The 20,759-nt window shown below is 43.8% G+C and overlaps 2 protein-coding genes across 2 annotated transcripts; one reads left to right on the top strand and one right to left on the bottom strand.

The window, feature by feature from the left end:
* Positions 1-1,200: 1,200 nt before the first annotated feature.
* LOC310701802 (olfactory receptor 2G3-like) lies at positions 1,201-7,476 on the bottom strand. The gene is made up of 2 exons (XM_083493201.1): positions 7,392-7,476; positions 1,201-2,184 (listed from the first exon to the last, which is right to left on the bottom strand). Exons 1-2 carry the CDS (start codon positions 7,470-7,472, stop codon positions 1,237-1,239), a joined length of 1,029 nt encoding a protein of 342 aa, XP_083349327.1. The 5' UTR covers positions 7,473-7,476; the 3' UTR covers positions 1,201-1,236.
* A 9,341-nt stretch (positions 7,477-16,817) lies between these two features.
* LOC310700923 (olfactory receptor 2G6-like) lies at positions 16,818-17,768 on the top strand (the record flags this gene model as incomplete). The annotated part of the gene is made up of 1 exon (XM_083490876.1): positions 16,818-17,768. One exon carries the CDS (start codon positions 16,818-16,820, stop codon positions 17,766-17,768), a length of 951 nt encoding a protein of 316 aa, XP_083347002.1.
* Between the last annotated feature and the right edge of the window lie 2,991 nt (positions 17,769-20,759).

Below are 20,759 nucleotides of genomic sequence, written 5' to 3'. Positions count from 1 at the left end.
TTTTGGTAGAAACAGAAACCTGAATTTGAGTACTCTGTCAAGAAGCAAGGGCCAGAACAGAAAGAAAGAAAGATTTATTTATTTTCAAAATAAAAAAATTCCTTACAGTAGCACCTTAAAGACCAACTAAGTTAGTTGTTAGTTCTCACTAAGTTATATAGTGAGAAGGTGGGGAGGGGTATTACTCAGAAGGGTGGTGGGAATGGGAGATTGGCAGATAGCTGAGATGAGCCTGTTGACGACTCTTAACGACTGTAATAGGTCTTACAGGAAAAGGCAAGGGGTGAGAAGGTGAGAAATGGCTTAGTCATGTATAATGAGATAAGAATCCAATGTCTTTGTTCAGACCAGGTCTCTCCATGGTTTTAAGTTTGGTAATGAGTTGCAATTCAGCAGCTTCTCTTTCCAGTCTATTTCTGAAATTCCTTTGTTGTAAAACAGCTACTTTGAGATCTTGTATAGAATGTATAGAATATTTATTTTCAACATCTCCACCCCACCTTTCTATAACAATTTCATTAAAACAATATTACAGTATCATAAGATTGCAGAAATCATGACAGCAATAAAACATTCACAAAATAAACATTCATTAATATAGGACCTAGAAAAGCAACAAATTCCCACAGGAAGGGGAATCATACAGATGATTAGTGAGAGATTTTTTTATTATTAAAAGATAAGACTAACTAATAAACTGAAACTGACACGGGGACAAACAGAAGAAGACACCTTCACCCCGGTATGGCTCCCCTTTATTACACACACAGCCCAACAGGACATTGACAATAATCTACCAACAGCATACAAATCAATATGGCTAACCTGATCCAAAACACCCACCCACCTCACTCACACACGAAAACAAAGATCACCACAGCCAATCACAAGCAAACAATCACACCCTAGGCCAACCTCAACCACTCTCACCACCAAAGGAACACAAGTGAACAACACAAACAACGCTGACACCAAACTCTACACACATCAAACATAATAGAAACACCGCCACCCGACCCCACCCCCATCCATCTTCCCTCTCTCCACCCCCCCTTTTCTTCTCTTTCTTTCTTCTCCTCCCCCTAATGCCTCAACAAATGAAATGGATTTGTAAAAATGTTACATGAAAAAAACAAACCAAAAACGAGGCACTACACTTCTGTAAAACAAGAAAATCCTTAATAAAATATTAAAAGATAAGACTGAACTGCTGAATAAAGTTAGGAGCTATTGGGATTAATTCCTCTTCAATACCCTTCCAAGAGCTTTGTGTACCTCTTTGTTCCTCAGGGTGTAGATTAGTGGATTTAGCATGGTGGTGACAAATGTATAGAAAAGGGAGACCATCTTTTCCTGGTCACGGGAGTAGCCGGATCGGGGCTGGAGGTAACTGAAAATGGCTGACCCGTAAAAGAGTGACACCACGATCAAGTGGGAAGCACAGGTGTTGAAGGCCTTCTGCCTGCCTTCAGCTGAGCGGATCTTTAACACAGCTGCCACAATGTAGGCATAAGAGATGGTGATCAGGCCCACTGGTAACAGAAGGATGGCCACACTGGCAAAAAAGAGGACAGCCTCATTGAGTGAGGTGTCCCCACAGGCCAATTTGATAAAGGCGGGCACCTCACAGAAAAAATGGTCTATTCGGTTCTCTCCGCATCGTGGAATCCTAAATGTCAACACCGTCTGTACTAGTGAATTGCTGAAGCCACTAACCCAGGAGATGGCAGCCATTGTGAAACATAAAGAATGGTTCATAATGGTAGTGTAGCGCAGCGGATGGCAGACTGCAGCATATCGGTCATAGGCCATAAAAGCCAAAAGGACACATTCTGTGGAGCCCAGAGCAAGGGAGATGTACAACTCAGCCACACAGCCACCATAGGAGATAGACTTGTTTTTCCTCCAGAAGCTCACCAGCATTCGTGGTCCGAGGCTGGTTGTGTAACAGAGGTCAAGGATGGAGAGGTTGCAGAGGAAGAAATACATGGGGGTGTGGAGATGGGGGTCCAGCCACGACACCACAATGATGGTTGTGTTTCCCAACAGGGTCATCACGTAGCAGGTCAGGATAATGGCAAAGAGCAGCATCTCCAAGCGTGGGCGGTCAGCCACTCCCAGTAAGATAAATTCTCCTTGGTAGCTTTGGTTGCCTTCTTCCCGTGATGCTTCCCTGTACATCATCTGTAACATCAAGGAGACCTTAATGAATCACAGACAACCGCAAATGGAAGCAATAGTTATTTGGCTGGGAGATTGTGCTTTCTCCAAGAATCATAGAGCTGTAGAGTTGGATGGGACCCTGAGGATCATTTAGTCCTACTCCCTGCAGTGCAGGAATCTCAACTAAAGCGTCCACAACAGATGGCCATCCAACCTCTGCTTAAGAACCACCAAGGAAGGAGGGTCCACCACCTCTTGTAGGACTTCCATACTTGGGCTGGCACTTGAGCTCTGGCCTCTAAAGTTTTGGTCCAAGTTATAGTTAGCGGGCTGCTGTCATCTCCATACCCGGAATAGCTGTGCTGGACAGCACAATGGGGATGCAATGGAGGCAGCCTTCAGTGCCTCTAGGTAGGCTTGATGACTCAGTTTGTTTACAAAGCTATTGTACTACCAACCTTACTGTATGCTTGTGAAACATGGACCACTTACCAACGCCATCTCCAACTTCTCAAAAGATTCTCTGAAAAATCTTACACATCACTTAGGAAGACAGGCAAACTAATATCAGTGTACTGGATGAAGCAAAGATCACCAGTGTTGAAGCAATGATTCTTCAACATCAACTTCGTTGTACGGATGCCTGGTTATTGTCTTCCAAAGCAACTACTCTATTCTGAACTTAAAAATGGAAAGCGTAATGCTGGTGATCAACAAAAGAGGTTTAAAGAGTGTCTCAAGGCAAATCTAAAAAAATGTAGTATAAACACTGACAACTGGGAAACACTGGCCTGCGAGCGCTCCAGTTGGAGAACAGCCCTTACCAAAAGTGCCGTGGACTTTGAAGAAGCATGAACTCAGGGCTAAGAGGAAGGCATGTTTGGCAAACCTTCACCATGATCAAATCCCACCCGGAAACCTATGTCTCCACTGTTGAAGGACGTGTGGATCTAGGAATTGGCTTCCACAGTCTCTTACAGACTCACTGTTAAGGCTCTTTTTGTGGAAGACAATCTTACTTGGCTATGAGTGATTGCCAAAGAAGGTTAGGGTGTGGTGCTGACCATGCCAAGGTTGTGGGTTTGATCCCCATGTGGGGCAGCTGCATATTCCTGCATTGCAGGGGCTTGCACTAGTTTTCATTTCATTTCCATTTCACTTTTAATTTGCCTGCCACCTTTCTATATTGCTATGCACAAGGCGGTTTACAAGCTGAAGAAACCACAAAATAGACAGCAAAGATGGCACACCTAATAACGATCTGATCCAATGCAAAGAAGCCATAATAAAAACGTAACTTGAAAATAAACAACTTACATCAAATATAGCAATATTCAATAAGTAAACGGCAAACTTAAATATCAGCAAAAAACAATTAAACAGTTTACACTTAACAATTACAGTGGTACCTCTGGTTACAAACTTAATTCGTTCCAGAGGTCCATTCTTAACCTGAAACCATTCTTAACCTGAGGTACCACTTCAGCTAATGGGGCCTCCCGCTTGTGCGTGATTTCTGTTTTCATCCTGAGGTAAAGTTCTTAACCCAAGGTGGTACTACTGGGTAAGTGGAGTCTGTAACCTGAAGTGTTTGTAATCCAAGGTGTTTGTAACCCGAGGTACCACTGCATAATAAATATTTACTAAACTATAATCAATAAATATAATGGCAACTCACAATGCATGAAAGACCAGAAAACCATATGTAAGGATCAAATTGAGAAACAAGGACACACAACTTTTAAAATTATTTGCTTTTAATATATGGTCCTGTGGGTCCAACTCTACAATTCGATGATTCTATGAGCCCTCAATAGTGTTCAATTTCATTCAACAGATTTTTCCTCCACGCGTGTTCGAATCATCTCCCAGCTTCTTTCCTCACCCTTGATTCTAGAGCAGGGCAGTCCAACCTTTCATACCAAGTGGGCCGCAAGAGAATTTCGACACAGAACCCACAAGCTGCACACTGCCTTGCCATGCAGGGCAGGGGAGCGAGGCCAAGATTTGAGGGGGTCCCTCCTGCTGCTTTCCCAAAGCCAGAGAAGCGAGGCCTGGTCTTTGGGAAGGAGGCACGATGCTCCGACGGCATCCTAGAACCTTCCCACCTTCTTCCTAAAGCTGGAAAAGCACTAATTGGGCTCTGGGAAGGAGGCAGGGGGACCCTAAGACCCTGTCAGAGCCCTCGCTCCTCCTTTGCAAAGCCCAGCAACTCACTTATCCGGCTTTGGAAAGGCAGTGCGAGGGCTGCAGGTGGTGGGCAGCATATGGTGCTGAGGGCCGCCCAAAAGGCCTTGAGGGCCACGTGTTGGACCACTCTGCTCTAGAGTAAACTAGGGATCCAAGCGAGAACCACAAAGTGGGAGAGGGTGCTCAGCGGTGATTGTGTCAACCTTTAGAAGACATCTGAAGGCAGTCCTATATAGGGAAGTTTTTTAAATGTTTAATGTTTTATTATGTTTTTATATATGTTGGAAGTGGCTTGATCAACCCAGTCGGATGAGCAGGATATAAATAGTAAAACTGTTGTTGTTGTTGTTGTTGTTGTTGTTGTTGTTGTTATTGTTGAATAGGACGCCCCTGTTTTCATTGGAGAAATGCTGGAGGGTACATGAAAGGGACCACATGCAGTGATCTTTATGTTGTGATCTTTAATAAATGTACCCACAACCCTGAGATTGCGTCTCATGCTCTACTGAGAGCATTCTCCTCCAACTGCTGCTGTCCAACACTTTCCCGTCCTCAAAACTGGATATTGCCTATGCTTTGAAAATCCAAGTACGAGAGCTGCATTGATTTAGGGAGGATAAAGTGTGGGACAGCAACAGTTGGGGAACAATGCTTGGATGTAGGGGAACTGAAGGAGGCACAAGCAGTTCACATTCCACATTAAGCCAAGGTATGGGTGGACCCTTAATTATGTTTCTGCCTGTTGTCATAATTGTAAAGTGTTGTGGTAGAGGCTGTGTGGTTTTTAATTGCATTTTCACTGTTTTAATTTCTGGCGTTCTATTTTGTTGTGTTACAAATTGCATTCCATAGAATAAAAATACAATTATCCATATACAATATCTATATGTATATCCATATACCATATTCATTTATATCTATGCAATATTCATATTTAATACGAACAATCCCACAGAGCACCTGAATGAAGCTTGTGGATCACTGGTGAGCCGCACACCACAGTTTGAGATCCTCTCTTCTTATGGATTATGCTACTGGTTAAAAAAACCCAAGAGATCAAGGGGAGACAACTGTCTGTATTGCTATTCCTACGCAAAGCAGACCCATTGATGGATTTCAGTGGCTCTACTCTGAGTAGAACTTAGTTGCCTGCAACCCAATTTGACAGTTTCTGGGGGCAAGAAAGCTGTGAGGTTTTGTTCTTCCCCTCAAGTTCTGCAATGAAACTGCGGACTTAACATACAGAATAAGAGAACAAGAGGAACATACCTTTAAAGAAGATTGGGAAATGTTTTTTGAATATATGGGTGAAAATTGTGTACATTTGAAAATGTTGGCAGTATTAAGATAAATTCAACAGTAAATAAGTTTTGATGGATGTAGTAATGGAATAATGAATGGTTTAGTTTATGTAAAATATGCAGAAATTTATGTTATGTAAAATAAACCATGGAAAGAGAAGAAGGGAAGTCATTGACATTTTAAAGTTGTTTAAATGAATATTCTAAAATGTAAAATAGAGAGTGTGTGTGTGTGTGTGTGTGACACTGGTTTTACTTAAATGATTCATAAGCAAGTTTTTCCCTATACATCCTGGGGCCATATCAGAAAGCTCACTTATTATATCAGTGTGCTGTAATGAATAAAAAGAGAGAGACAAAACAATTCAGTGCCAGTAATTATTAGGAAAAGGGACTGAAATAAAGGAGCATGGTGATAATGATGATTTAAGTAGTGAATCACTTCCTATAAAACATCTCAAATTGATTTAATATGACATGGATTAATATGCCAAGCTTTCAACCCATGGATTTCCTATGGGCTTATTTGGGTTTTGTTATACTATTTTTGTAGGTGTTTTTGGTTTCTTGTGTTCTTTGTATTCTCATTTTGTCTTCTTATGTTGTAAACTGCCCCGGGATCTTTGGATGAAGGGCAGTATACAAATTCAACCATAATAATAAATACTGAAAACTGTGTTTTGCTCTGTTTTCCGAATCTTCCACAGTTCTGTAGAACTGAAAGAGGTGCAGAAGAAGACAAATGGAAACAATATAGTCAAGGGATAGAGGAACTTCAAACAAGGAATGTATAAGGAAGTTGTAGGGTGGGGGAGCTCAGAAAGAAAAACCAACAGAGGACACTTCTAGATGGGTGTGTTATTGCATGTGTCTTCTGCAACGTGTTATTGACACAGTGAATTAAAGGGACCCCTGAACATAAGGTCCAGTTGTGACCGACTCTGGGGTTGCGGTGCTCATCTCGCTTTACTGGCCAAGGGAGCCGGCATACAGCTTCCAGGTCATGTTGCCAGCATGACTAAGTCACTTTGGGCGAACCAGAGCAGCGCACAGAAACACCGTTTACCTTCCCGCCAGAGTGGTACTTATTTATCGTCTTGCACTTTAACGTGCTTTTAAACTGCTAGGTTGGCAGGAGCAGGGACCGAGCAACGGGAGCTCACCCCGTTGCGGGGATTCGAACCGCCAACCTTCTGATTGGCAAGTCCTAGGCTCTGTGGTTTAACCCACAGCGCCACCCGCGTCCCCCCAACAGTGAATTAGTAATGGATTTATCCTGCTTTAGGGCTTGTCCACACTTCCTCTTGCTCCACTGCTTTCTCCTGGGGAAAACTGCTCTTTCTAGGCAACGGACAAGCGGAAGTGTTGACGAGCCCTCAGTTCTGCGATGCTTCCCCAATGCTAGCGTGTTATTGCTGTCCACATGCAGAGGACAAAAGTAAACTGGAAAAGCTGTGGTATAAGAAGTTACAGGATTTCAGCAGCATGTTTCAGGTTGTGCACTGCTTGGAAATGAAACAGTATGACTATCCGAAAGCTTCTGCAGGCACAAACTGTATTAAAAGTGGGGTTGGGTATGACCGCTCAGAGAGCACCATGAGGGCAAATCAGAACAAATATGCATTGAAGAGTGTTTCTGGGGAGGCAGCTGCAAAGGCCTGTTGGCATAAAATTTTGCAAAACCAGAAGGACTAGAAACTTCAGGCAGGAGTAAATAAAGCAAATCACAGTACTCACCTCTGCATGAAGGAAAAGGCTGCTTCCCATAGATCGAAAGACATAAACTAAACGCCACTTAATCTCAGATCTCCTTTTCATCTCACGTATATTGGTAGTCTAGTTCAAAGTTATTGTTCTTTTGCTGGGTCGGCCCCTTCCTAACCTCACTTCTGTCTTTGTAACAATCACCTTCCCTTCTTCCACTTCTCTCGTGTGATGACTGAGGATACAACTTTTGCTTCTATTCCAGAGATGAATCCGTATTTGTCCTGCTACTTGTAGGAAACCAGAGCTGTCAGCTTGTTTCGGGGCTTCGCTCCCATCAACAGATGCACTCTGGATAGGCTTTTATGGTCCGGAAGCTATGGCCAGAGATCACAGGCTGTGGCAGAAGTTGGCTTGAGGGAGAGGCTGGCAGCATGGAAGGAGAAAGTCAAGCAAAGAGAAGCAGACAAGTGTGGAGAGGTACAAAGAGTCAGGCAGGCAGGTATGCAGACAGACAGAAAGATGGGTGATAGATGTGGAATATGAAGAAAGGAAATGCTATGTTCCCAGCAAAGAGTCCAAGGATTGTAGACTATAATGAATTAAATGTCAATGTGTTTACTTGTGATAGAAAAAAGAGGTGAGAGAAAGGAGTTGAATGCAGTTAGAAGTTAGATGGAAGGAAGCATCCATTCTTTGTGTGTGTGTTTGTGGTGGGAAAGGGAGAGAGTAAGATCAGGAGAATGGAAACAGATACTAATATAGACTATCAGAAAGGTTGGGAAAATAGCTGTAGAGCCTCAAAGATTAAATAAAAGGGAGAAGCTGGATCTTCTCTCTCCCCACAACTCCAGCTTGTCTACTTCACCCCAGCACCCCAACTATAATGCAAGGAAGTTTCCGGCACATCACGGAGCCTCAGGGAATCAAACTTCAAGCTGAACAATTAGAGGCAGGCTCCCTATTAAGACATGCAGTCCCAAAGGCCAGCTGCCACTCACATAACATCCTCAGGGAAGGCGACTTTCGTCAGAGTTCTTTCATCTTTTGCAGAAGTACTTCAAACTGCTATAATTGTGCCCAAGTTGTGGAACTTGTGTTTCAAGTTCAGCAAAGTTATTACGGCAACTGTTAGTTTATTGATTCTTCGTTTGGACCCTTTATGTTCTTCTTCCTTGATGCTGCTTTTTGGTTTGGTGTCTACTGGTGGCAATCCAGCCAGATGGGTGTGGTAGAAATAAAATTAATCATAATCATAATGTTTTCTGTTATTTTTAATGCTTGTTTTCATAGTTCATAAGGTGCTTTGAGCTGCTGCTTTTGGGAAGGGGAAAGTGGATCTGATTTGCTGCTGTGGTCTATACAGTAGATTACTAATGTTTAAAAATGCTGTCTGATTCTGTAGGAAACTGTAGCTTTGTGAGGAGAATAGGGGTCTTCTAATAACTTTCAGCACCATAAACTTAGGTTTGCCATACGTCCGAAATTTCCTGGACACTGTCAGTATTCAGCCCTTATAAACAGCGTCTGGGCGGAAAATCGCTGAAATGTCTGGGAAAATCCAGATGTGTGGCAGCCAATGTTGGTAGTGTAGATATTGGCGATTTTCATTTTTTTTAAGATTTGGCAAAAAATGGGGCGGTGTTGAAATATGGCAACCCTACGTAAGCTACAGAGCCCAGCACTCTTTGGGGAAACCAGGGCTGTTTAAAGTGGCATTAAAGGTAAAGGGACCCCTTGAGGAGATTTCACCCCTCCCATTGCAAGAATCTGCTGATTTTCCAGAGAGGAGGGGCAGATTGTGCTCCAGTACTTATTCCGCTCCAGCCTCACTTCAAAGGGGGAGACTGAGTGTTATCTCTGTGTAGATAAGGTCGCTGCAGAAAGCAGCTGTAACACTCAGTGCAGTCCAGCGTCTCCATTTGTATATAGTTTGTATAGTACAGTAGCTGTTAGTGAATAAAAGAAGATATTCTTCAGCGCTGTCGTCCGAGTGATTTATGCTCTGCTGTACTCTGCTGTTTTCTGGAAGTGAGTTTGGTGCTCACAGCTCTGGGACCTGTTCCTGCAGAAGAAGGTCTCTGGAAGTGCTACCCCAGCTCACCTGGCCCAGTCGGGGCTGAAGTGGTTGAGCCCAGTCGGTGGCACTGGCTCAAGGGCGATGCTGACATCCCTGACTGTTAGGTCCAGTCACGGACGACTCTGGGGTTGTGACGCTCATCAGGCTTTATTGGCCAAGGGAGTCGGCGTACAGCTTCCAGGTCATGTGGCCAGCATGACTAAGCCGCTTCTGGCAAACCAGAGCAGCGCACGGAAACGCCTTCCTGCTGGAACAGTACCTATTTATCTACTTGCACTTTGACGGGCTTTTGAACTGCTAGGTTGGCAGAAGCAGGGGGCCGAGCAACGGGAGCTCACCCTGTTGCGGGGATTCGAACCACCAACCTTCTGATCTACAAGCCGTAGGCTCTGTTGTATAGACCACAGTGCCATCCACTGTGGTATTATAGTGATTTAAATGTATGGTGTGTGAAATATACTCGGACTCGTGTGGGAATTTCATGCTCTTTATTTAGCTCATAGTAGCAATGAACGAAACTTTCCCCAAAATGTCTAGCTATATATATACATTATTTACACAATGGGCCCCGCGTGATTGGCTAATTCCGGGCTGCTTCTGTAGCCCAATCAGGTTCCGGATTCACCTCCTCCAGAAGCCTGATTGGCTGTGCCTGCAGGCTTTGCTTAATTCCGATCCCCCCCCCCCAAAACTTTGCTGAGAGAAGGGCGTGTGAGAGCTGGGTGCTTTACCTCATAGAGCGCTTTGCTTTCCTCCCTCCCTGGATCCTCCCCCTCCCCCACCCCCATTTACCGCTGCATTTTCCTTCTTCCTGAGTTAAATTTCTATGCATTACTCCCCCCCCCCCGTATTTTATTTTTACTTTTGTTTGGCACCTTTTGCCTCCCCACAAGAAACACTCTGTGAGGTGAGTGGGGCTGAGAGACTTCAGAGAAGTTTGACTAGCCCAAGGTCACCCAGCAGCTGCATGTGGAGGAGCGGAGACGCGAACCCGGCTCCCCAGATAATGAGTCCACCGCTCTTAACCACTACACCACACAACAAAAACAGAAATTAAACTGGAAGGTATACAGTCTAAAAAGTTACAAGATTTCAGCAGGAAGCTACATGGCATGCACTGAAATATGACATGAACAGAAACAAAACAGCATGTCTACCCCAAATATTTGCAGGTATAAACAGCATTGAAGGTGGGATCACAAAGATAAACAATAACCTGTCTGGATGGCCACTGTGAAAGAAGGATGCTGTGCTGGTCATTGCCATGATCCAGAAAACTCTTCTTATGTCCTTATATATGCAATGTTATGCACAGTCTTTGAGCGGTGAGAGATTCCAGTGGTTGCTGCCTTTACCCAGATCTCCAGTTGAAGGTCAGCAGAGACTGGTATCTTTAGAATATATGGTTTCATTTACACACATATATAACCTGAGCACAGGATGGAGGAGCTCACAGCACTAACATCCCACTAGATCTTGCTTCCCCATTTAGTTTCCAGAGGAACCCCAAAGTTCAACACACAGAGCAAAACATGTCTCTCTCTCCAGTTTACACAGCTCAGGACATTGTTCTTCTATGTACCACACAGGTGAGGTGACAACAGGAAGGCAACCCATTTGTTCCTAAGGCACAGAGCAACTTCTTTGGATATGCTAAATCATAGTACACTGGTGCCCCGCAAGACGAATGCCTCGCAAGACGGAAAACTCGCTAGACAAAAGAGTTTTCCGTTTTGGAGGTGCTTCGCAAAACGAATTTCCTATGGGCTTGCTTTGCAAGACGACAATGTCTTGCGAGTTCCTGCTGTTTTTTCCCCCCTTTCCCCCCCTTTTTCTAAGCCGCTAAGCCGCTTATCAGCTGATCCGATCAGCCGATAAGCTGCTAAAAGCCGCTAAAAGCCGCTAATAACGCTAATCCGCTAATCCATCAATGGGCTTGCTTCGGAAGACGAAAAAACCGCTAGATGAAGAGAATCACAGAACGGATTCTTTTCGTCTTGCGAGGCACCACTGTACTTAGCAAGCCAAAGCCATCACCTTGACAAAGGAATGGGTTTGGCAGGTTACTCCTTACCCATTGTACCTCACAGATACATGATCAAAGGTTTTGGAAGGGACCCAGGTTATCATCCAGACTGATGCTTCCCCCAAAACTCATAACAGTATGTTCATCATTAAAGCACAACTGCCAAACAAAACTCAACCTCCAAGAGCAAGTCCATAAAGAGAGCCAAAACAAACAAACATATCTGCTGAACTTGAAACTCATTGGGCACAATAATAGTTAGAATAATTAGGAATGCTTCTGCAAACGAATAAACAATGCCAGTGATAGTCACCTCTCCTGAGGATGCTCACAATTGGCCTCTAGGGCTTCATTACTTCTGTGTAATATGTAGTTCATCCCTAGTTATTCAGCTTGAGTTCTGATTCCCTGGGGCTCTGTGACACTGAAGCAATGTCCATGCAACTTCCCCTAGCTGCTAGAGATGTCCCTTCCTCCTTCACTAAGAAGCCCATAAAACAGAGTATCTCTCCCAGCCCCCGCTCTTTAGAAGTAGGCTTAAGCTGTGGGACGTCTCTAGGTACATGTAGTTGGGATGCAATGCTGAACCAGAATAGCAAAGATGCTGGGGTAAAATAGACAAGCTGATCAGGGCAGGAGTTGGGAGATGAAATGTCCACCTTCTCCCTTTTCTTTAAACTTTGAGGCTAACTGCTGTAGCTGGACCTATCTTCATCTTTCTCCTGCTCCCTTTCTCCTGATCTTATTGCCTGCCCACTGGATCTCTCTCATTGCATTATCTAGTCAGCCTTTCTTCCCAAACACCCTATATCTATCTTTATCTATCTATTCGCCTGCCTCTTTCTACCTCTCCACATCTGTCGGCTTCTCCATGCTTGGCTTTCTGTCTATCTTCTGTGAAGCCTCTTCTGCCAAAGCTCTTCACCCCTCGCCTCTGGACGACCAAAGTCTATCCAAGCCAAAACGGAATCCCAGGTGAGAGAGGTTTCTGGGCGCTTTGCCTTTTGTCCTGCGGGTTGTCCTGAGGTTTCCTTCCCTCCTCTTCCGCGTTGTTTGCAGCTTACCGTATTTTTTGCACCATAACACTCACTTTTTTCCTCCTAGAAAGTAAGGGGAAATGTCTGTGCATGTTATGGAGGAAATGCCTACGGGGGCATGCCTACGGATTTTCCTCCTCTAAAAACTACGTGCGTGTTATGGTCGGGTGCGTGTTATAGAGCGAAAAATATGGTAGCTTAATTCCGATTCCCCCCCCCCCAAAAAACCACTTTGCTGAGAGAAGGGCGCGCGAGAGCTGGGTGCTTTACCTCATGGAGCGCTTTGCTCATAGAGCGCTTTTACTTTTGTTCGGAGTTTGGTTACCGAGCCTTTTGGCGTCCGCCACCTTTTGCCTTCCCTACCTCCCAGCTCCCACCCTTTACTCTCGCGTGGGACAAAACGGGTACTTTTCCCTTTCCCTTGTGCTAGCTGTATCGCAACAGTGGCCGAAGCTTTATATCTATAAGGAAGAGGAGCGTATAGGCGGTGGGTGTATAACAAGGGCTGCGTGCAGTTGCTTCCTCCCTCCTCCCAAGGCTTAATTAACCTTTCCTTCATTGAAACAAACAAAAAAAAATTCCTTCCAGTAGCACCTTAGAGACTAACAAAGTTAGTTATTGATATGAGCTTTCGTGTGCATGCACACATCTTCAGATACACTGAAAGAGAAGTCACCAGACCCTTATATATAGTGAGAGGGTGGGGGTGGGAATGAGTGATTGGCTGATAGGTGTGGTAAACCTATTGACGTCTGTTAACGACTGCAATGGTCTTACAAGAAAAAGCAAGGAGTGAGATGGCTAAAAATAGCTTTATCATGTATAATGAGATAAGAATCCAATGTCTCTATTCAGACCAGGTCTCTCCATGGTTTTAAGTTTGGTAATAAGTTGCAATTCAGCAAATAATAATAATAATAATAATAATAATAATAATAATAATAATAATAATAATTTATTATTTATACCCCGCCCATCTGGCTGGGTTTCCCCAGCCACTCTGGGCGGCTTCCAACAAAACACTAAAATACAATAATCTATTAAACATTAAAAGCTTCCCTAAACAGGGTGCCTTTAGATGCCTTCTAAAAGTTTGGTAGTTATTTTTCTCTTTGACATCTGGTGGGAGGGCATTCCAGAGGACGGGTGCCACTACCAAGAAGGCCCTCTGACTGGTTCCCTGTAATTTGGCTTCTCGCAGTGAGGGAACCGCCAGAAGGCCCTTGGCGCTTGACCTCAGTGTCCGGGCAGAACGATGGAGGTGGAGATGCTCCTTCAGGTATACTGGACCGAGGCCGTTTAGGGCTTTAAAGGTCAGCACCAACACTTTGAATTGTGCTCGGAAACGTACTGGGAGCCAGTGTAGATCTCTCAAGACCGGTGTTATATGGTCTTGGTGGCCGCTCCCAGTCACCAGTCTAGTTGCCGCATTTTGGATTAGTTGTAGTTTCCGGGTCACCTTCAAAGGTAGCCCCACATAGAGCGCATTGCAGTAGTCCAAGCGAGAGATAACCAGAGCATGTCCCACTCTGGCGAGACAGTCCGCGGGCAGGTAGGGTCTCAGCCTGCGTACCAGATGGAGCTGATAAACAGCTGCCCAGGACACAGAATTGACTTGTGCCTCCATGGACAGCTGCGAGTCCAGAATGACTCCCAAGCTGCGCACCTGGTCCTTCGGGGACACAGTTACCCCATTCAGGACCAGGGAGTCCCCCACACCTGCCCTCCTCCTGTCCCCCCAAAACAGTACTTCTGTCTTGTCAGGATTCAACCTCAATCTGTTAGCTGCCATCCATCCTCCAACCGCCTCCAGACACTCACACAGGACCTTCACCGCCTTCACTCATTCCGATTTGAAAGAGAGGTAGAGCTGGGTATCATCCGCATACTGATGAACACCCAGCCCAAACCCCCTGATGATCTCTCCCAGCGGCTGCATATAGATGTTGAAAAGCATGGGGAGAAGACAGAACTCTGAGGCACCCCACAAGTGAGAGCCCAGGGGTCTGAACACTCATCCCCCACAATCACTTTCTGAACACGGCCCAGGAGGAAGGAGTGGAACCATTGTATAACAGTGCCCCCAGCTCCCAGCCCCTCTAGGCAGTCCAGAAGGATGTTATGGTTGATGGTGTCAAAAGCCGCTGAGAGATCCAGCAGAACTAGGAAACAGCTCTCACCTTTGTCCCTAGCCCGCTGGAGATCATCGACCAGTGCGACCAAGGCAGTTTCAGTCCCATGATGAGGCCTGAATCCCGACTGGAAGGGATCCAAATGGTCTGCTTCTTCCAGGCGTGCCTGGAGTTGTTCAGCAACCACTCGCTCAATCACCTTGCTCAAGAATGGAAGAACTTCTCTTTCCACTCTATTTCTGAAATTCTTTTCTAATAAGACAGCTACTTTGAGATCTTGTATAGAATATCCTGGGAGACTGAAGTGTTCTCCTACTGGTTTCTCTGTCTTGTGATTCCTGATATCAGATTTATGTCCATTTATCCTTTGGCATAGGGTTAGTTGGTCTAACTTAGTTGGTCTCTAAGGTGCTACGGGAAGGAATTTTTTAATTTTGTTTTTACCACGGCAGACCAATACCTGTAACTTTCCTTCATTGATTCTGTGGGAGCTTCGAACCGGGGGGGGGGGGCACCGGGAGCTTTGCTCGTTTTAAACCCCATCTACCCCACTGTCTTCTTTGGCGATCACTCGTAGCCGAGTAAGAGTGTCTTCCATAAACACAGTTTTAACAATGAGTCCATAAGTGGCTGTGGAGGCCAATTCTGGACCCACACGTCCTTCCACAGTGGGGACATTGGTTTCCGGGCAGGAGTTCATCACGGTGTGGATTTGCCAAGCATGCCTTCCTCTTAGCATATTTCTCCCTTGCATCCTGAGTTTGAGTGTCTTCAAAGCCCATGACACCTTTGGTAAAGGCTGTTCTCCAACTGGAGCGCTCGCAGGCCAGTGTTTCCCAGTTGTCAGTGTTTATAACTGCTAAGTCTCCCCTAATTTATTTTCCTAGCTCAATGACATATTTTAATGATTATTTCATGCTCAGAAAGGCGAGGAGAATGAGGGATAGTTCATGACTGCTGGAAACCACAGCAGGGGAGAGACCTGATGTGCTCAGGTCCTACATCCTAGCTTCCCTTTGGCACCCTGTTGGCTCTGTAAGAAAACAATGGACCTTTGTCTTGGCAGAATCCGAGATCAGGGAGAAGAGTCGGTGAAAGAAGACTGGAAGAAATTTAAAGGCTATTTACAGAAATATTGTAAAATTAATGAAAGTTAGAAGGATGTTGGAAAGAAACTAAGTGGTTTCCAGCTGTAATGCTTTAAGAGTTATGAAAAAAAAGGGTTCTACAAATGGGTAAAAGTTTAATGGTAAGGATTTGCTGAACTAACGAATTGAACTGGAATACAAAGAAGGGAGGTATGAGGAGGTCCGGGGAAATAAGTTTAAGGAAGTTATGTTATGGAAAATTAATGTGTTTTTAACTGTTTTTATTTTGTATGGTTTTTTTATTTTTCACTTTTTTGTTATACCTTAAAAACTCTTAATAAATATCTTCTTAAAAAAAAAAAGGACCTTTGTCTTGATCCAACCAGGCTCTTTTTATTTTCTTATGAGTCCTCAGACCATAAGCAGGGATGGGTTGAAGGACCTTCCAGAGGAGGCACTTGGGGAAGAATCACAAAAATGGCCTCCCTCCAGCCCTCTGACCTACTAATTCAGGCATCCCCAACCTTCGGCCCTCCAGATGTTTTGGACTACAATTCCCACCATCCCTGACCACTGGTCCTGTTAACTAGGGATCAAGGGAGTTGTAGGCCAAAACATCTGGAGGGCTGCAGGTTGGGGATGCCTACACTAATTCCTTCTGACAGCGGATGGATGCTGCTAATTACCACCCTTTCCGTACAGATAAAGGTAAAGGGACCTCTGACCGTTAGGTCCAGTTGCGGACAACTCTGGGGTTACGGCACTCATCTCGCTTTATTGGCCGAGGGAGCCGGCGTACAGCTTCAAGGTCATGAGGCCGGCATGACTAAGCCGTTTCTGGTAAACCAGAGCAGCGCACGGAAACCTTCCCGCCGGAGCGGTACCTATTTATCTACTTGCACTTCGTGCTTTCGAACTGCTAGGTTGGCAGGAACAGGGACTGAACAATGGGAGCTCGCCCCGTCACAGGGATTTGAACTGCCGACCTTCTGATTTGCAAGTCCTAGGCTCTGTGGTTTAACCCACAGCGCCACCCGCATCCCTTTCCATTTCTTAACCATCTGCTATTCATCATTCTTCTTTGACGGTATAGGCAATGTACAGGAAATCATTGTGGGAAGAAGGTAATCAGACCTATGAAGGAGAATTCATCTTACTGGGAGTGGCTGACCGCCCACGCTTGGAGATGCTGCTCTTTGCCATTATCCTGATCTGCTACGTGATGACCCTGTTGGGAAACACGACCATCATTGTGGTGTCGTGGCTGGACCCCCATCTCCACACCCCCATGTATTTCTTCCTCAGCAACCTCTCCTTCCTTGACCTGTGTTACACAACTAGCCTCGGACCACGAATGCTGGTGAGCTTCTGGAAGAAAAACAAGTCCATCTCCTATGGTGGCTGTGTGGCTGAGTTGTACATCTCCCTTGCTCTGGGCTCCACAGAATGTGTTCTTTTGCCTGTCATGGCCTATGACCGATATGCTGCCATCTGCCATCCGCTGCGCTACACCGCCATTATGAGCCGCTCTGTATGTTTCAAAATGGCTGCATTTGCCTGGCTTTGTGGCTTCAGTAATTCACTAGTGCAGACAGTGTTGACTGTTCAGCTTCCACGGTGTGGATATAACCAAATAGATACTTTTTTCTGTGAGGTGCCAGCCTTAATCAAATTGGCCTGTGTTGACACCACGTTCAATGAGGCTGAGCTCCTTTCTTCCAGTGTGGTTTATCTTCTGTTACCACTGAGTGTCATTATAACCTCTTACAGCTACATAACAGCTGCTGTGTTAAGGATCCGCTCAGCCAAAGGCAGGCAGAAGGCCTTCAGCACCTGTGCTTCCCACTTGATTGTGGTGTCGCTCTTTTACGGGTCAGCCATTTGCACTTACGTCCAGCCTCCATCCAGCTACTCCTTGGAGAATGGCAAGATGATGTCGCTCTTTTATACATTTGGTACCACTACCCTCAATCCACTGATCTACACTCTGAGGAACAAAGAGATGCACAAAGCTCTTGGAAGACTAATCAGGAAATCAACAACTTGAGTCAAATGGCTGCCAACTTTTTTAAAAAAGGTTTTTTATTTATACTTTTTAAATTGATACATTTGATTAATTTTAGAATCCATTTAACATTTCAAAATTTGACTTCCTTCCCCCTCTTTCTGCGGTTCCTTATTTTTTTTCATTTCTGCATATCCAAATTCATTTAATTTGCTCATTTAATTATCTACTGTGAATATATAGTCTTATAAAACTGCAGATTATTACAGTAATCCTGCTAATATTTTTATCTGTTTACAAGTTGTCTGTAATTATTCAATAAACCATTTCCATTCTTTTATAAAGAGTTTGTTATCTTGATTTCTTATTTTTCCAGTAAGTTTCACCATTTCTGCATATTTCATAAGTTTTTGTGTCCATTCTTCCTTTCCTGGGACTTCTACTTCTTTCCATTTTGGCGCAAGTAACATTCTTGCTGCTGTAGTAGCATACATAAATTAATTTGTATACAATTTTAGTAGTTGTGCCCCTATAATTCCCAAAAGAATTTTTTATTAAAAAAAATTATAAATGTTATTTTGAACATCATTTTCAATTTATTATAAATCATTTTCCAGTAAGCTTTAACCTTACTACAAGACCACCACATATGGTCTTTATGTTTCCAACATTTGTTTGATTTAGATTTTGCCAATTTTCTTGGTGTTAGATACCAATGATATATCATTTTCATATAATTTTCTCTTAAACCATAACACGCTGTAGATTTTACATTCAAATTCCACAATCGTTCCCATGCTTCCATATCTATATTATGACTGATATCTATTGCCCAGTGTATCACTGAAGATTTTATTTGCTCATACTTTGTCTCCCATTCCAATAATATTTTATACATTTTAGACAACATTTTTACATTACATTCCAGCAGGTCTCTCGCCAGTTGTGATATTTGTTCCCCAAAGCCTCATATCCAAACTTTATTAAACACTTCATTCAAATGATGATATTGTAACCATGTTGTTAATTTCCCAGATAATTCCTTAAATTCTTTTAATTTATACTCTCCTCCCTCTTGTTTTTATAAATTTCTATAAATTGTCCACCCTTCTGTCATGTTCTTTTTCTTTACTGCTATAGCTTCCAGCAGTGAAAGCCATAATGGTGTTCTTACTTCTAGTAAATTCTTGTAACTACCCACACTGTATACAATTTTTTCCTAATTATATGGTTTGTAAATCCTTTATGAACATTCACCTTTTTGTACCATAAATAAGTGTGCCAGCCAAAAATATTATCATGACTTTCTTAGTCTTAAAATATGTGAATTTTCTAACATCATCCATTCCTTCAACCAACAAAGACAGGGTGCTTCATAATATAATCTCAGATCTAGCAGGGAAAAACCTCCTCTTTCTTTTGCATCTATTAATTTTTATATTTTATCCTCGGTTTTTTCCTGTTTAGAAATATCTTTTCGTGATGCCCAAAAACAATCCGTCCTGCCAATCATTGGAATCGATTGAAACAGAAATAACATTCTTGGCAATCTCTATGGTCAACACTCAACAGCCTAATAATGAAAGATTCAAATTTGGGACAGAATGGCTGCCAACTCTAATAATAATGAATTGTCCTTCATTCTATGGTGACTTGCAGTGTTGCTTCTGTTCATTTGTTTTTAATGATTATTTTACAGATGTTTTATTGGTGTTTGGAATATTTCAGTGTTGTAACATTGTAATGTAATAATGACATTATTTTCATAGAAAGGTGAGGTGAAAATGCTGTAAATCAGTGCTCCCGATTGATGGACCTTGGACCCCAGGGGATCCATGGCACCATTCACATAACAAAGGCTGCCATAGAGATATTAAAAAATTAAAAAGTAAGGGTCCATTTGAAAAGCAGAGATCTCAGTGCCAAATAGGCAGAGTAGTCACCGGCCTATGGGCTCCATGCCCATAGTTTGAACTCCCTTCGAACTAAATCCAGTTCTCTAAATGTGACACCACATGAGGTCTCCTAACAGCTAATTGGAATACCCAGAAATATCCATATGCAATGAAATCAATTTCTCCTAACAACTTTGAAAGGTTCTGCATAGATAGTTAATTCAAAGACTTTTGCCCCCTAAGGAGTTAAGTAGTGTTCTCTTTTCCATCCCTTCCCTGGTGCAAGTCACAGCCTCCAGAGGATGCTGTGCAAGGGAAGAGGAGGCAGGTCATTTGGGACTTTGCTCATGACTGAAGGGTAACATGTAGTTTCCCCTTAATTATCGAGCCTGAGTTCTGGCCCTTATGGGGCTTCATGATGGTTCCTCAGAGAGCTGCTGAAGAAGGGGAGAGAGAGCAATTTCCTCCACCTCTCCCATCCTGCTGGATAACATCATAAAATCATTTATCCTGACCCCTGAAGGCCCGTTTTGAGACAGAGAGATCAGACTGCTATAGTCATGTAGATGTGCCGGTATCAACACATAGTATGGGACACAATGCTGAGGCAGAAGAGCCAAGGCGCTGGACCGAATTAGGCAAGCCGACCAGAGTAAGAGTTGCAGGGAGCATTTCTCTTTTCCCACCATCATTTACACTGATCCTTACGGAGATGCCTCCAGGTGTAAGAAAATCTGCATTTCTTTCTTTTTTAGTCTCCTCCTGCCCTTTTCCCCTTGACCCTCTCCCTTCAGATACACATACACACTGCTCTTTCTCTCTGCTTTTTCAAAAAGATTTCTTCTTATTTGATTTCATTCTCTACCTGCTTCAACTATAGAACAGGAAGGTGTAAAGCAACCTTCTCTGGCGTCGTGCCTGACAGGTGGTTTGAATGACAACTGCCATCAATTGACATGATTAATAGTCAGGGGTGTGTGAGGTTTATTCTGAAGCAGCCTTCCCTTTCCTACCACACCACCCCTCTTTAGTGCTCACCCTGCCTGTTGGACTACAATTCCCATCGTCCATCACCATTGCCTAAGGTGTCTGAGGGGTGATGGGAGTAGTAGTCCAAGAAAACCCAGCAACTCAAGCA

This window comes from Podarcis liolepis, assembly GCF_965112155.1.
Source record: "Podarcis liolepis genome assembly, chromosome: 2".
Classification (NCBI taxonomy): domain Eukaryota; kingdom Metazoa; phylum Chordata; class Lepidosauria; order Squamata; family Lacertidae; genus Podarcis; species Podarcis liolepis.
This window is presented reverse-complemented; position numbering and strand designations above follow the sequence as displayed.

Bases quoted from the DNA above. Each gene is read 5' to 3' on its own strand.
- LOC310701802 (XM_083493201.1), bottom strand. From the start codon at position 7,472: ATGAAAAGGAGATCTGAGATTAAGTGGCGTTTAGTTTATGTCTTTCGA. The intron at 2,185-7,391 runs GTGAGTACTGTG...TTGATGTTACAG, and splicing joins GCCTTTTCCTTCATGCAGAG to ATGATGTACAGGGAAGCATC.